We start from the raw sequence: 16,731 nt of genomic DNA on the forward strand, positions 1-16,731 counted from the left end.
TACCCACATATACAAGAGGCAGAGATTATTACACTTAATATAGAAAGACAGAATGCCTTCAAGAACTGACCCCTTATGTTCTGCATGCTGCATAAGACCTGCTCATAAGCTACACAAGAATTACTTAGCAAGTCTGCCCCATATACTTCTAAATGCTTTGTAATTTTGAGTGTTGAAGATAGTACAGCAGCTCTTCTACAGTGACAATCACATCAGTTCTGGGACATGTTGCCATTGTACTGCTGGGCTGATGATAAATCAGGGTAACACTTCTAGCCCAAAACAAATCTCTCACCTGGAGTTATGGCTTTCACTCTACAGACCATCACAGCAGGTAATGTTATGCTGAAAGCAAGTTAGGAGGCTGCAACGCCAAGCCTATGCTTTCAGCACCATGAACCTACAAAGGACACCAATAGTATGTTATTACATTATCCAGGGATATCTTGGCCTTATGAGTAACGTGCTGTAAATCAAGGGCAATTTGGTGAAATCGAGAGCTCACAGAAGGGCTGGACAGAGACCAAAGTCAGGCATGCAAGGAATTTCTGCCATGCATTTCCACTAAAGGCTGGAGGTCTAGCTTCTAATATATCATTCAGTCCCAGGCTCCAAATCAAAGCCTTCTCATTGCACTAACTCCTATGGTAGTTTTGGATTGAAACAGCTATTGAAATTGAGGCCACAAAACCCTTCCCTTTGGGGAATAAATCTAAATTTAGACCCTAATCTTCAAATGAACATATGAAGCTGATCTACCTCACTGCATTACTAATGTTCTTTACAAATATATGATGTCTTAAAGGCATTTTGCTTCTCTCAGTGTATATGTGGCATGGAGTTGGATTAAAAGGATGGATTCTGCTAGAAATATACCCATCATTATATAGAGCATGCACAATTAATAAGGAATCCGTTCACCTACCTTTTTAAAATATCTTTCTATAAAAGCTGCAGGAAGTGCAAGCAAAAGAGAAGCTGAAAAGAAGGAAATAATAAAACATCAAGAAATAACTGTGTTATATACTGGTGTGAAGATGCTATTGGTATGTATGCTCAGAGGCTGGGCTGGGCTGAACTGGCTGGCAGCAATGGCAAACTAAAACTTCTTTGGGGACCATCAATCAGGCCACTGCAAGTCAGGAGTTGCATTTATGGAGCTGAAGCTTCTGCGCCCATGGGCTCAGAAGAGGTTACCTAGAACTGACACAGTGAAATGATGAGACTGCAAATAAGACAAAGCATGTTCCCAGCCAGCTGCTAAGCCATCCTCCTGGGGACGTCAGACCTCTCTCCTAAGGAACCTTCTGGGGATGAGGTAGCTTGCAATGGCATCAGATGAAAAAGCTGGGCAGAGACTCTATATGAATCTACAGTTTTAAACTGCTCCTGTAGAGTTGTCTGTGTAGTCCAGGAGTGGCTCTTCAAACCTTTTTGCACCAGCCTGCTGAATTAGGGAAGGGAATCAATAACATCTCTCTGACATCTCAGGAGGCTGGGTTTCCATGAGATGTTAACTCTGAAACCTAAATGCTAATTTAAATTCAAAGTTTTGAAGGGTGTCATTCCTAATCAGCTTTGCAAGAAATAGCTAACTGTTTTGGTGTGGACAGTCAGAGCGAACTGTGATGATGCCATTACCTCCTCAACTAATTATTTGGGATGAAACTGAATGCAAGGGAAAATGTAAAAGTAGAGAAACATTCTGCAATAAAAATGTAACCTCATGCAGGGAAACTAGATGAGCGATGTTTATTAGGAGCAGGAGCTAAGTGTCTATTTTCTAGTGCTTGTGACGGGTTGACCTCAGCCAGCAGCCAAACACCCACCCAGCCTCTCGCTCACTCCCCTCTCCTGCAGGATGGGGAGAAAACAGAAGGAAGGTGAAAAGACTCATGGATCAAGTTTAATAGGGAAAGCAAAAGCAAAAAGTGGAATTCATTCACTACTTCCCATCGGCAGGCAGATGTCCAGTCACTGCCTGGGAAGCAGGGTCTCAGCATGTGTAACTGTTGCTTGAGAAGACAAACACCGTGACCATGAATGTACTCCCTTCCACCTCCTTTCCCTGAGCTTTTATTGCTGAGCTCAATATCATATGGTATGGAATATCCCTTTGGTCGCCTGTTCCAGCCATGTCCCTTCCCCATCTCTTGCCCACCCCCAGCCTACTCATTGGAGGAGGGAGCAGAAAAAGCCTTGCCATTGTGCAAGCACTACTCAGCAATAGCCAAAACACTGGTGCATTACCAACACTGTTTTAAACACAAATGCAAAACAGAGCACCATACAGGCAGCTATGAAGAAAGTTAACTCCATCCCAGACAGACCCAGTACAATGCTCTGTAATAAAATTATTCCTAAAGTTTAAAGCCAAAGTAGGCTTGAATGCAAAGGATGTTATAAAGAATCTGCTGCAATTTTAAGCAATTGCATTAGACCTTTACCTTCATGGTTTGACTCATGCATTTCACATCATTAACATTTCAGATATGCTAACCATGTCTGTGTTTCCACCCTTTGGGGAAAAGGGGCAACAAACTGCTGTGTGCACCAAGAAGTTCCCAGGTGCACCCCAGTTCACCAGCCATTCTGACATAGGCGCAAACTATCTCTGCTGAGACACACCAGCAGGTCTCAGCTGGTTGAGATTTTCATCTCCTTTACTTGGCTCTGTTTAGAACAAAATTTTCTACCACGTGAACAAAGCTCATCCGTACAGGAAACCAATGAGCCATAGCTACAGAGCTAGTGAAGTCCCTCTTTGGTAGCTCATGTCCCGTTGATAATTACCTCCTAACAGAGTCAGGCATCTAAGAACTGTTGCAGAGCTGAGCATTGGTTTGTGGAATGAGCTCGTTAGGAACCACAAACCCCATCATGTTTTACCTGAAGTAAAACGGACTATCATCCAGTCTGACATCTCTACTAGAAAGCCATAGAATTGTGGGCATTTAGAAATGAAGCAGAGAAACAACTCTGTACTGCATACAAGTCTCAGAAAGGACATAAGGGAAAGGCTAAAATCTATAAGACACATTACTTAGTGCACTCAGAGGCTCCAGGATGGAGACCACTGGTCAAAAGAGAAAAGCAAGGCATTTGCACTGAATCACCAAAGAAGGTTTCAATGTCTTTAAGGACTGCTAATTGTAATATTGAAAAACGCCATCAACAAAAAAAATCACCATTGGTGAACGGATATAACTGCACTTTGTGTAGTGGATTTACATCTACTTGCCAGGGAGATATTTGGCCCCGAAATTCTGTGAGAAGGATATAGATTTTTGAACTCCATATTTTGAAAATAAGGTCTAAAACCACCACTCATCTCAATGAGATTACTCTGGGTTTGCTGAACCTTCCCCGCTGAATGTGTTTTTCTGTTATTTTACTAGCTCTGCTTGTAAATACAGGATTATAAGAAAATGAGAAAAATCAAAAGATAGGCAGTCTCTCCTAGAAGAGGTTAAAACCCTGCCAAAAATCCACATCTGGGTTTGTGTGATAAAGCCTGCCACTGAGTACAAGCCACAAAGTCCAGAGAAAATACATTTGCTTTTAAAATACCTCATGGGGTTTTGTCACTTTTGAATATAACATTCCTGGATATTTAGCTGATGACACCTGCACACTGCTGACTTTCCGGCAATGAGATATATTGCTGGCCACTTACAGGGGTGTTTCATGAAAACCAAGATAAACTTTATAGGATCAAAGAGTAGTCCATGCCTGAAAGAGAAAAGCTGTCAGATTTGAGGATACACTGTGACAAGATGTTCTCAGAACTACAGTGCCACTCAACTGTCAGACAATGCAAGCTGCCTGTCTTGTCTCTTCTTCATGTTCCCCCCTGCTGTGAATCACTGGACTTCTTCCAGATGGGATGTTCAAAATGAACTGCATCATCCCCTTAATCCTTTGACTCCAAGGGTTAATATCTCAAACTCTCCCCAGGCTTCGCAAGCTCCCACCACCTGGGATCACTTGCCTGGTCTGGCAAGTGATAGTGGGTAGAGAGGGGGGGTCCTGCAGGACTCCACAGGCATCTTTTCAGCAGCTCAGAAAATGCTGCTATCAGACCACCTCTTAGACAGTTTCCTCTCATTCCCAGCAGTTACCTTTCTGTCTCCCAAAAACGCCAGGAATGCAAGCAAGAAACTCTGGTTTTGCTCTGCTCCTCGTGGACCTCCTAGTTGTCTAATACTAATGGTCTTTCCCAATGGGGCATAGAATTTTTGGTGTGCTAATTCTGACTATAATCACATGATATTAGCCAACTTCCCAGCATGCGCAGTGTAACGTGACATTTCTATAGCACTTTTTACATTGAAGGATGAAAAAAAAACTTTTCACAAGCTACGAATGAGATTCTCTACATGATCCAGTCTGCTCCAGCAAGGTCCTGTTAGATTTCACTTCCCATATGTGATTGGAGAAGAAACAGTTTGGATCTTTTCCTATTCTAACATGCCTCAAAAACATGGGACAGCCTGACCAGATATCCACAGTCCAGAAACGAAAAGCAGCAGCCAAGAGGCACTCAGGTTTAAGGTATTCAGAGATTCTGCTCGCCAAAGACAGCAAGCCATGGGGCAAAAGGAGCATTCACACTCTGACAAAGCAAAGGGAGATTCTGTTTCTAAGAACCCTGGAATATCAGCAGCATTCTGCTCATCTAATACTGATGGATGAAGGGCTGAAGTAATGCTGGTAACACTGAAACCATGGTTCAAAGAGCACAGGCAGATGAAAACATGAAATGCAGATGACTGCCATCCTCTGCAGCTAGTGATCCTGGATCACTGGTATAGACAACATGGCAAATAAAGGCAGGGGGTGGGCGGCAAAGCCAGATACAAGAAAACTGAATGAAGGCAGTGAAGAAATTGGTAGCATTCATGTTTTAGTAACTTTCTGATTACACAGAAGTGAGTTGATATGAACATAGTCTCCCTGCAATTCAGAATTAAAGCTCTTATTCTAGATCTTGAGAAATAAGTAATGTTGCCTTTTTTTTTTTTTCAATAAGTCACTCACTCAATTAAACTCTCCAGACTAATGCGAATAAGAGTGAGAACCTAGAATAAAGAAAAATATTATCAGGATGTAAAGATAAAAATATTAAAAATATCTGTAGTCAGATATTAAAATTGCTTATTTGAGTCTGAAAGACAAAGAATAATATTTTCTTCTCTTTATAGGGGTAAAATTTGCAAATTTTACGTTGCTTTTACTGGAAATGTCCTGGATAGCCCAGAAAAATAGCCCAACATCATTTAGAAAGTGAAGCTCATATAGCACCCCACCCCCTTATCTTCCTTTCAAACAGGTCATCAGTTTCTAGTTTTTATGTAATTTCTTACAAAAAAAAAAAAAAGGCTTTCTTCTGTGCACAAAGATTGATTCATTAGATGTTTTTTGTCTCTGGGCATTGAGCAGCCTTTTGCTGAACGGAGTTGGAGTGCATGCAACTTAATTGGAAGAGCATAATTTCCAACATCTCCCTAGGATATTTACTGTGAATGGTGAGACATAAGAAAAAGGAAATTGCTGATGTTTAATGTTTTATGCTGTGGAAAGGATTAATTGTTTTGCTCAGCAGCTTGAGTACCATACAGGTAGGAAAGGGTCTCCCTCTCAAGAATGAACACAGTACTTTTCTTTCATCCACGTCATGTGAGTAGATGTGAATGAAATAAAAATACATGTGAGTTTTCTGCTCACATCATCACAGTTACACTGAGATGCCAAAAATTTGAGAAATCTCACCCCTTTCGAATTTACTGCAGATAGAAAATTCTGCACAGTAATCAGCAATTTCCTTAACTTATCGCTGAAGGCAGTTATCACAATTACCATTTTCCCATACTTCTAAACAAAAACAATAGTAAATTGCCATCTAGGGAACTCCAAGTGCAAGAAGCACTAACAATTTTGGCAGTATTCCCATCTAAATCATAAAAAGTTTTAGCAACATGGCACCACTCCTTAAAACAAGAAACCTTCATCAAATGCCTGCTGCTGACTTAACTGTGACTTTCCACTTACCAGCAAAACTACACAATGGTTAAAAATGCCTTGGAAATTGCTGAATCCTCTCCCACATAATAACAGAGATTCACACAGTGAATGACAGGAAAAAAATATTTAAGAGTTCTAGAAATGCTTCTATTTTCACTTTGGTTGTCAAAAATGTTATTTGCAATACCAGCTATAGCATCTGGTTTATCTTATCATTTCAAGCTAGCCAGAGTCCCTGCTGAGATTGCTCCCTTCTTGCTAAGAGACCCTTGGCTAGAAGCTGGAAGCCAGAAGGCCCTTTCCGTAGGATGCTTGGCTACCCTAAATCCCTTCACTTCTTCTGCGGCTGTTCTCCTGTCTGCAAAATGTGACACAATCCTCCTCCTTTCCTCCATGTAGAAAGGAATGATACTTTGAGATGTAAATAAGAATATGGTGTATCATTAATACTGTTGCTGAATCTCCCACATTGGCAGATAAACTGAACAGGCAAACAATTATCTCCTTGGTTTAACTACTGACTTGTGCTGCTACCCCTTTTCATTCAAAAAATAAAGTTGTACTGGACTGCAGGATCTGTCTCTTGGAGAACAGTATTTATTCATAGCACTTAACTCTCTTATGATAATCCTGCTGAAGCCGATTGGTTTACTTGAGTTATATGTCTGTATTTGCACAACAAAGGGGTTGCAAAAGCTTGTATCAAAGATACAGTATGGCATTACTTACAAATAAGAACTCCCACTGCTGCAGGCAAGTTAACTGATTAGGAAATGCAAATTTGGTAAGTGAAAGTTCCAGGAGGGAAAGGAATGATCTGAGTAGCATCAGAAAACCCTGGGGATGTGGGTGAAGGATATGTGCTATGTGTTGCCTTCTATCAGCTGGACACCACGAAACAGAAAGCTCCGCTCTCAGAAGTATACACACCACATGCCTGAGTTTTACTCGTGCACTCGGGATTCTCTGGCCAGGATCAGACAGTGAGATTCTGACTCCACTGAGTCAGAAGTCAGCTGTCTCATCTAGGGATCTTAAGACAGCCAAAAACCCTGCCAGGGTTTCCAATTACTTGATACAAACACAAATAAGAAAAGCAGGTCATACTATAATCCTATATGGTAATTGAGATTCTGCGTGAGAGGGGACAAAGGCTCAATATCAACCTTAGTTTGTGCTGTGGTTTAGTCCAATACGTAGAGACTGATGATTGCTCTCTCACTTTGACCTTAAAAAGGTAAGGTGAGGTCACAGGGAGTGGTACTTCCTGCTCCCATCAACATCCTGCAGCTTTTTCAGTTGTCTCACTTCACGTATTTAATATTATTTAAATTACCCATAATGGCAGCATCAGCTGACTGTCGTAACATCACATACACATGCTGTCATGACACATCTCGCAACTATGCAATACACACAGACATCAGCCTGCTCTGATCAAATGGAAGTCCATAGAAGTAGCAGGTAACATAATTTTGCTTCCCTGAATTTATCTGAGAGATTAAATTGGCTGAATTTTATGGTATTCAAGATTTAAGAAGTACATAGATGGGATGTAACAGCTGTCCCTTGATTTCTAAGTTTTCATTCTTTCCCATACTTTGCAATCCTCTCAATTTATCTACTGTACCTGGAAGTAATTTGGTTTTTACCCATCACAGCTCAAACTTACTTCTGTAATATTTTGCTCTGTCATTACTCAGTTTTTGGCATATGCCTTCGCCTCCTGCCTCTTTTGCTCCACCACCACCTTCTTTCAACATCTCTTTCCCTTTCTTCTCCTTACACGCTTTTGATCCTTTTTTTACTCTGATTATTGAGGGATTCTGTCATTATTTGTCTCAGTAAAGCTACAGGGTCTGATTCCCCTCTCAGACTACTTATGCATAATGAGTCCAGCATCCTAAACCATATTATATTTTCATGAAGATGATTTCCAAGACCTTCCTGAAAGAAAAGGAATGTCTTGTGTCATAACTGAACCTGTTTGTACTTGGAGGATTTGTAAACTGGACACTCATTATGCCTATATTTATACTAAGATTCATACATGAGTGGTCAAGAATAAGAATCTGCCTAGTACCTTTCTCAGGATGAGAAGGCAAACATACTACAAAAAGGGGCAACATAATTTTGGTTACCAAACCCATCATTCATTAAAATTCTCACAGAAGAACAATTCTTTAGCTGATTTTACAGTGAGTGTAAACATCTTTCCCCTTTGTGTTCTTTCAACTTTGCCCAGTACCTTAGGCCTTCTGCATCTCTGTGCCTCATTTCAGTATCAACCGCTATAGGCCGAGGCATCTTGGGGCACATGGAAACAGTGCTTTTCTTTCTTATTTTTCCAGATGTCTACTTCTGCACCCTAGAAAAATAACATATTCCATTTGCATAGTTCTCTCCTCTCACTCACAGTACAAGCTTTCATATTTAGCATAGAGCTTTGTTTCCTAAACCTGATTAAGCAGGGAATATTTTTACTAATCCAATTCAGTAAATTATAATTTTATCAGAACTGCCCTTTAGAAAGAGCTTTTGGAAATTGCTCTGTAACTCATTTGGAACATGTCCATAGATAGAAGGATTTCTTTTCCAAACAGAAAGACTTCATCTCTCATTAAAAAACACAAAACCAACACAGGACAATAATTAACATTGCTAACTCTAATATAATGTCTGGTTTCTGTACCATAGATAAAAATTCAGCATCTTACAAGAAATGGCCTTTTACATTAAATCTCGTTTCAGGAGCATGCATTTCTTTTATGGCTGTTGTCAGGATTTAACGTACTGACATTCCAAAATCAGCAGTGTGTGGGCGTCACATTGACAAACACATGTGCATACATTTCTTCTGTTCCTGGATCTCTATTTCTGATACTTGTCTAACAAATTAATGGCATTTAGATTTTTGCAAATCCAGCACGCCACAGTTCACAAAAAGCTTGCATTTCTTTGTTGGCTGCATTTTTATAGCATATACTGCCACGGCAGCTAAGGGATGTGTAAGTGATGGAAGTACATCATCCTAAGGTCTCAAGTCTCCACTGCCTGTGCTTTATTTTTCTTAGTCTGAAATAAAATAGTGCAAGATTTAATACACTGGTGCAAATTTGATTATTTTTGCATGGGTTTGACTTTGAACAAGATATTAAAGTACCAGCATGCTAATTAATGAAGACAAAACAATATCAAATCACAATGGATCCAGCTTGAGCAAACAGCAGCCATGAAGAATGCTGAGGCTGTAAGAATTAAAAGGTAACTGAAGAGGCATTGGCTTACGCCTTAGTCACAGACTGAAAACGTCAGTCATTAAACAAATCATCAACCCCCCTATAAATAACTCTGTCGTTATTCTTCAGCAACATTGTCAAGTCTCTGAGTTTCAACCCTGCTCAACTGTTTTGGTTCCTTAGCAGAACAAAGACTGAAATGTTTACTAGATTATTTAAATGTTATTTTATAGACCGCTGTATATAGAAAGAGTAATGTTTTCAGCACATACAGTTTCAGGAATAGCAAGAAAACTTTAATGTGATGAAAAATGAACTAATTTTGAAACAATTGAGCAAAAAAAAAAAAAGAGGTGGCACAACGTCAGGTTCTAATATAAAGTAAAATTCAGATAAAAATGGGGTTAACCACCATTCTTATACACAATCAAACCCAGATTTTAGCACAGGCTATGTGATTCTGCCATCAAAATATGACTTCATTACTTATTTTATAGCACTGAAACAAATTACTGAGGGATGTAGCCTCACTTTGAAATCCATGGTATACATAGCTCATTAGTACCAACCTCTGCCTACTCAGCACAGCCACATCTGTCAGTCTCATCTTCTACTCTGCAAGACGACCCATGTCCTTAATTGCCAAAAAGAAAACACAGGGATAACTAACCACGCGAGCAGCACTTTCTTGGCTTTTCATACAGCTAAATGGAAGGTTCTGATGAACGTATTGAAGCTGCAGGGCAACCCCTTTGCCTGCCAAACAGCTATCCCGAGGGGCCAGCGAGGGGCCAGCGGGTCCTTATTGCTGCTCTGCCCGCGGGTCCTGCCGGAGGACAGGGCCTTTGTCAGCCAGCAGTGCTGGCCACGGCCTGCAAATTCAGCCTGGTGCGTGTATGTAGACGAGATACGCCTTCGAGATACCTCTTTTACAGCGGTCTGCCTGCAAGGCCAGGCTGGCAGGCCGGGCGGGGGAGGGGTGGCGGCTGCAAGGAGCTGCCCGGAGGCCAGTCTGAAAGCAAGCCAGAGCCGCTGCCACGGCCGTCCCTTGCTAGAAAGGCTGCTGGCGGCGGACAACCGCCGGCGTGCGGAATGGAGGCCACGCCGGCACGGGCAGGCCAAGGCCGGGCCAGGCCCGGCGCTCAGCAGCTCGCAGCCGCTGCCGAGCCCTGAGGCCCGGCCTCCCCTTGGCTCGGCAGCGCGCCTGCCCGGGCCCTAGGGCCGCCAAGCGGCAGGGCCAGCGCGGGTGCGGGGGACGGACCCCCGCCGCGGTGCCGGCACAGCAGCAAGGGACAGCCCCGCCGAGCCCCGGGCCTGCCCCCTTCCCGCCGCCGGGCGCGGAGCGGGGCGGGGCTGCGCCGGCAGGGGCGGGCCGTGCCACCGCGCATGCGCGACGCCGCGCCGTCCGGCGGCGGGAGGGGCTCGACCGGCTGCGCGGGAGGCGCCGCGGGAGCCCCGAGGCGCCGGGGTCGGTCCGGTGCCCGCTCGCCCGGCCATGTCCGAGGCGTATTTCCCTGTGGGCCCCGGGCTGGGCCCGGAGGAGAATTTCCTGTCGCTGGACGACATCCTGATGTCTCAGGAGAAGCTGCCGGGCCGCGCCGAGAGCAGCCTGCCGCGCCTGGCTTTCGCGCTGGGCCCGGGGGCCGGCACCGGCGACTCCATCCCTGAGGTAACCGGCGGGTGGCGGGGAAAGAACTACAACTCCCGGCAGCCACCGCGCGGGGCGGGGCGGGGCGTACAGGGAGGCGCGGGGGACGCTGGGAGCTGTAGGCGACCCCCAGCGCCCGGTGGTGGCTGGCTGGCGTTTTCTAGTTACTATTTAAAAAGTTACTTTTATTCTATGCATTTTGCCTGCTTTGTTTTGTTGTGTTTTTTTTTCCTGGTGTTTAATAATCTGACAGTTATTGCATTATACAACATCAATAAAAAAAGTCCACTTTCAGAGTCTTGCAGTAATAGTCAATGCATCTGAAGTGTGTCTGGTTTATATTACAATTACAGCAGACTGTTCTGAAAACAAAATCGACTTTTTGCAATACTGGATCTGCATGAATAAAGTTCGCTATCTGTCTTTGGGGTTGCTTTATGTCTGTTTTCATGATGTACACAACTTTGGGTGTTTCTCATTCATGCAGGGATCAAAGCTGGAAATACCTCTGTGGCTGGCTAAAGGTCTACATGACAGCAAAAGAAGAATCATTTCTGTGGAACTGCCGAAGATTTACAAGGAAGCCTGGAGGACAGTGTTCAGCGCTGATGCCAACGTGGTTGATCTGCATAAGATGGGGCCATACTACTATGGATTTGGCTCCCAGCTCCTGAATTTTGACAATCCAGAGAATCCTGAGATAGCTCAGAGTATCCTGCAGGCAAGTATCTGAACTAAGTCTTGAAATTTGGTTTTAAGTTTTTCCATCTTCCTCTTGTTCCCAGCTGCTCAACAGTCTTCAGGAAAGATATCCTGTTGTCATCCAAATGACCTCTGGATATGGATGTCTAGATCAAGTTGTAGGATGACCCTTTGGGCAACTGCACAGTCTAGCGGTGGAAGCCTCAAGTATGCATCCGGGAGTGTAATTTTAGCTTGGCGTTTCCACACTGTAAATATGGTATTTCATAAAATCCTGTAAAACAGGACTAGAGGAGACATAAGATTATTTAATTGTGCCCGTGCTTCAAGGCAGAATTAACTCACCCTCTATTATTTCTATTTTTCTACTCTGTTTTTAAAGCTCTGTAATGATGAGACTTCACACTGCTCTGGGCAATCTGTTTCAGTGCTTCGCCATCCTAATCTTAGAAGGTTTCCTCTAATGTCTAAATTAAAGCTCCTTTGCAGCAATACAAGCTCCATTCTGTTAGTCTCATACAAAATAAACACTGAGGACAGATTATTCTCTTCCTTCCTGCAGCAGTCCCAATTCATTTGGTATCTCTTTGTGGGTCCTGCTTTCTAACCTCTGATTGTCCTTATTGTTCACTCCTGGTATCTTTCCAGTTGATCTGCATCCACTGTGACTTGCAGTGCCCTGAACAGCATACAGCCTCCTGCTTAGGACTTGCGGTGATGAAAACAAAAAGCTTACTCTGTGAATTTTGTAGGCTCATCGTGGTGCAGCATCTTGTTTTTCATGATAGAGTGACATTGATATGCGTTCGGTTTACAGTCCACAGTAAGATGGTACAGATTGCATACACAGACAATCATTCCTCTTCCTGCCTTTGCATGGTTCCCTGTTTCTGCCTTAATGTAAAACCTTACATTAGTCCCAGGTGAATTACATCCTGTTGTTTTCACACCATCTTTCTAATTTGTCAGGATCATTATGAATCAAGAGTTCTGCTCCCCAACATGCTTGCAGTCATCCCTTCTCCTTCTCCTGCATGTTGTTAATTTAATAAGCATAACTTCTGTTCCTTTAGTAACCTTATTAATATATTAAAGAGTACTTGGTTCCAGATAGACCCCTGTTGAACTCTACTCAATATGTTCTTCCCTCCTGACAGGAGCTGTGGGTAATTGTCTTTACCGACCACCTATGGGTGGTTTAGCTAAATCTTGCAAGAATGCCCCACGACAGATACCTGTCTGCTGCTTTTCCTCCCTTTGTAAGGCCTAGCATCCTGCCATAATAGGAAACTAGGCTGCTCTCTCAAAGTTTGTTCTTGGCAAGTCCATGTTGGCTATTATTCTTCTCTCTATTTTCTTGCGGAAGTTTATTGATAGTTTATTTGTTCCAGTATGTTTCCAGGAATTGATAATGATGGATTTATAATTCCCTGGCTCTTCCTTCCTCCCTCTCCATCTCCCCTTTATCTTTTGAAAGATAGATACCATCTATGCCAGTTTCCAGACTTCTGTGCTCTTTGAGCTTTTAAAGATAACCACTAACAGCTCTGAGATTTCTTCAGCCAGCTCTCTAAGTAGTCTGGGATGATTGCTATTGGCTTTTTTTTTCTTCTTTTTTTTTTCTTTCTCTATTCTTTAAATGAAGGCTGATGCGAAGAGGCTTTAAAGCACTGTTGCTTTCTTGGAGTTGTCCACTGAAAGCTTGCTTTCTGCATTGAGGAGGTGACCACACCTTTCCCTGAATTTTCGCTTTCTGCTAATGGACATCTTGGGGAAAAAAGCCACATTAGCACAAATTACTTGTTGACAGAAAAATCAAAGCACGCAAGGTATGCTTTCTCTTTATTAAAAGCAAACAAGAGGGGAGCAGTGCTGACTTAAAAATAAACAAAACACCAGCGAAAACTCCTTTTCCAAATATTCAGAAACTATAAATGTGAAGTATAACTATTTGGTGGCAAAGCCAAAATGAGAGTTATTAATTTATAATATATTTATTCTATAAATAAATCTCTAAAATACTACAGTTCTGATGATTCTAAAATCAGTTTCTAAAATAGCAAAGCACAGTTTTCAAAGAGTTTTGACCCTTTTGTTTTATTGCCAAAAGCAAAGATAAGGGGGGAAATAAAAATACTTAAATATGTCCTGTTGCTTAGCTTTTTAAAATGTTATTTATTAGTTGTAGATTTGGAAAAAGACTTTCTTTGTAGAAAAAGACCTTTTTCCTGGTTAAGTGTTTTTTCAGCATACTGAATGCTTTACAGTGGCAGTTTGGCTTAACTTCCAGGCCATTCACAGTATGCAGCTTCTATGTTCCTGCAGTAGCTGCTGTGGCATGAAATTCATTCCACCCGCTCTAAAGCAATGATTGCTTGTGAAGTGAGATGGAATAGATTATTAATTATGTTATATACCACGTGGTCTGCTCGAGCCTGTCATTAGCAAGCAGCCAAAATCTAATTCTGTGCTTGCTTCCCATCTAGTGTATCAGGGACTTGTTCTCCCAGCGCAGGCAGGAAATGGTTTGTCTTTGTATCCAAGGTCAATAGGTGCTATGCTGTTTGGAGACCCTTGACTAGTTGTGAACTAGAGCCTACACCTTTGGCTTTTCAGTCTTGAAAGCTCAGACCTCTAGCATTTGAGCTGAAGAAGCCTCTGTGTCACCTGTTAATAATTATGCTTATCTTCTTTAGACATTTATTAGCCGTTTTCGTCGTATCATGGACTCCTCTCAGAATGCCTACAACGAGGACACATCAGCACTGGTGGCTCGGCTGGATGAATTGGAGCGAGCCTTATTTCGAGCTGGCCAGAAAGGGCTGAATGACTTCCAGTGCTGGGAAAAGGGACAGGCTTCTCAAATCACAGCTTCAAGTCTGGTGCAGAATTATGGGAAAAGAAAGTTCACAGATATGGATGGTTAAAAGCCTGAAGAACATGCAGCTACAGTGGGGGGACACTGAGAGATTTACAGTCTGTCTGTCACAGAAGAGAAAGATGAATCAGCTTTGCGGAAGGACAGGCTCCCTGTCCATTAATGGGAATTCTTCTCTAGAACATCTTCGGATTAGACTAGTGCAAATTTTAAAGGCAGACGGCAAGGGTATAAAAAATAGATTGCATCACATCACTGGATAGCTTTACAGCTTACTCATACCACTCCTGAGGATTTGCAGTTAAAAGTGTTTGCTAGGTGGCTGAAAGGGTATGAGAGGATTTTCTAAAGGGGTAATTAATATTTATTATTCTTTATCTTCCAAATTGATATTTACAATACTGGATCTGTTTGGAAAAAAGTGTAATTCTATGTATTTCATCTTGTCCTTCCCATTCCAGCCTCCTGGGAACAAGTGTTTCCATGTTCCCTGTTCTTTGGAGAGCCTCAATGATGTGCAAAAAAACGTGGTACAAACTGCATTGAATTTTTCCCATTTCTAATACATTGAGGTGGAACAGGTACTCTTTGTGAGGCAGGAATGTTTTTCTTTGCTGACTTTTGTACACAGTGTTAGTGCCCCAGGGAAAAATACCTCCTCTAACCCATGTAGCAAGCAAAGTGGCTGGACAGGTCTCACATGCCACCTCATCCTCTCTCTCCCTTTCCGCCCTTGTGGTCTTGATGCTGCACAGGGTGGAGAATGCTCTCGTTTGATGCGAGTGGCTTTGGCAATGGATGCATCTCTATGATAGGTGTTAAGCTCCTCCGCTTGTTTTACAGAGGAGGCAACAGAAGGCAACAAAGAGTCCGGACCGTATCAGAAGCAGCAACTTTAATGGAAACTCTCCCCCATTATCAACCTCTAAGCCATCTGTTTTCCCATGAGAAATTCTTCTGATTACTAAATTTGGTTAGTAGAAGAGACAAAGCAAATGAACTGAGTTTCCTTTCTTCTGATCCATCTAAATGATTCTAGCAAAATGATCCTAGTAAATGTCATTCTTGCCAGTAGAAGTGACTGGAGTTGGAACTTGCTAAACAGCACAGTGGTTATCATCCCATGTGGATGCCCTTAAACTTAGATTATCTGAAGTCCCATTGGATTGGAGACAGAAAACAGATGGTTATCTCTGTAGGGCATAGTTCCCGTGATCATCAGGATGGTTGTCCTTTGGAAGCAGGTATTAGATATCTTATGGCTGCTTCTGAGCATCTGTAGCAGGTGGACCTTGCAGAGTACCTAAGTGGAGGAGCCAGATTGTAATGATACTGAGCGCTTCCTCTTCTGTGGGAATCACTGGGAGGTGGCAGCAAGATCCAGACCTTGGAGGAGTCGTTACTGGACTTGCAGATGCACCTGGATATTGGATACTTCAAACTGGAAACCTCAAGTACAAAGGGTGCGTGGCCATCCCTTGGCCAGAGGACTGAAAGCTCTGCCTCTGGAGGTGGTGAGAGGGGACAGTGTGCTGGCTTCACAAGCACCTTGGTGTCTCCACCTCAGCTGCACTGGGCCAGCTGTCCTGCCACAGGAGACTAATTGGAAGCTGTGCCTGACAAAGTGTTTCAAGTATGTGCAAGATCAAATGCCGCTGAACTTAATGACTTAATGGCACATAATAGCCTCTGCATTTTCATGAGGTTTTTGTCTATTGTCCATTTCTGGACTTTTATGTTGAATAAATATTTTGTAAGGGGATGCTTGCAATGTAAAATGTCTGTTGTTAATGGCCGCACAGCAGAAGAATTAGTCATAGATTGGAAAGTGCAGGTCTCTACAAAACTGTGGCCATGATAGATAATGCAATCCTGCTTATATCATTCCTCTTCTTTTACAGGTAATGCGGTCAGGAGCTACAGTCGTGCAGTCATGCAAGTGTAGAAGTAGTTCCTGTCTGACTTATCCCACGTGGGTAATAGCTGTTTGCCCAAGTTGTGGGAGAGACACTGCCAACCAATCAATAAGCTATTGATTTTATAAATTGCATTTTTATAAAACACGAGATGGATGGAGGTGATTCCGTGTTACCTCAACTTTGTTGTAGAGTGGTGGGTAGTGGGTGGAAATTGGCCATCTCTGTATTCGTACCCTGCTGCTCCAAGCGCTGTAGCATAGACTTCATGTAGCATGTCAAAGCTGTTTTCAGTGCTTCAGCTGCAAGGGAAGCAAGTTTAAG

At 42.7% G+C, this 16,731-nt stretch overlaps 2 protein-coding genes across 2 annotated transcripts in view; one reads left to right on the top strand and one right to left on the bottom strand.

Moving 5' to 3' along the window:
- The window catches only part of PRSS54 (serine protease 54), a 35,993-nt gene extending 25,405 nt beyond the window's left edge, over positions 1-10,588 (bottom strand). Inside the window, exons 1-2 of the mRNA XM_052795644.1 lie at positions 9,833-10,588; positions 296-3,732 (exon numbers count right to left, since the gene is read on the bottom strand). The gene's annotated coding sequence lies outside the window, so the exon portion shown is untranslated. The remainder of the gene's footprint in view (positions 1-295; positions 3,733-9,832) is intronic.
- A 76-nt stretch (positions 10,589-10,664) lies between these two features.
- On the top strand, positions 10,665-16,253 carry GINS3 (GINS complex subunit 3). Its single transcript, XM_052795643.1, has 3 exons — positions 10,665-10,932; positions 11,399-11,632; positions 14,310-16,253. The coding sequence occupies exons 1-3, from the start codon at positions 10,759-10,761 to the stop codon at positions 14,538-14,540; spliced, it is 639 nt and encodes a 212-aa protein (XP_052651603.1). The 5' UTR covers positions 10,665-10,758; the 3' UTR covers positions 14,541-16,253.
- The last annotated feature ends 478 nt before the right edge of the window (positions 16,254-16,731 follow it).

The sequence above is a fragment of the Harpia harpyja genome, chromosome 9 (assembly GCF_026419915.1).
Source record: "Harpia harpyja isolate bHarHar1 chromosome 9, bHarHar1 primary haplotype, whole genome shotgun sequence".
Taxonomy (NCBI): Eukaryota; Metazoa; Chordata; class Aves; order Accipitriformes; family Accipitridae; genus Harpia; species Harpia harpyja.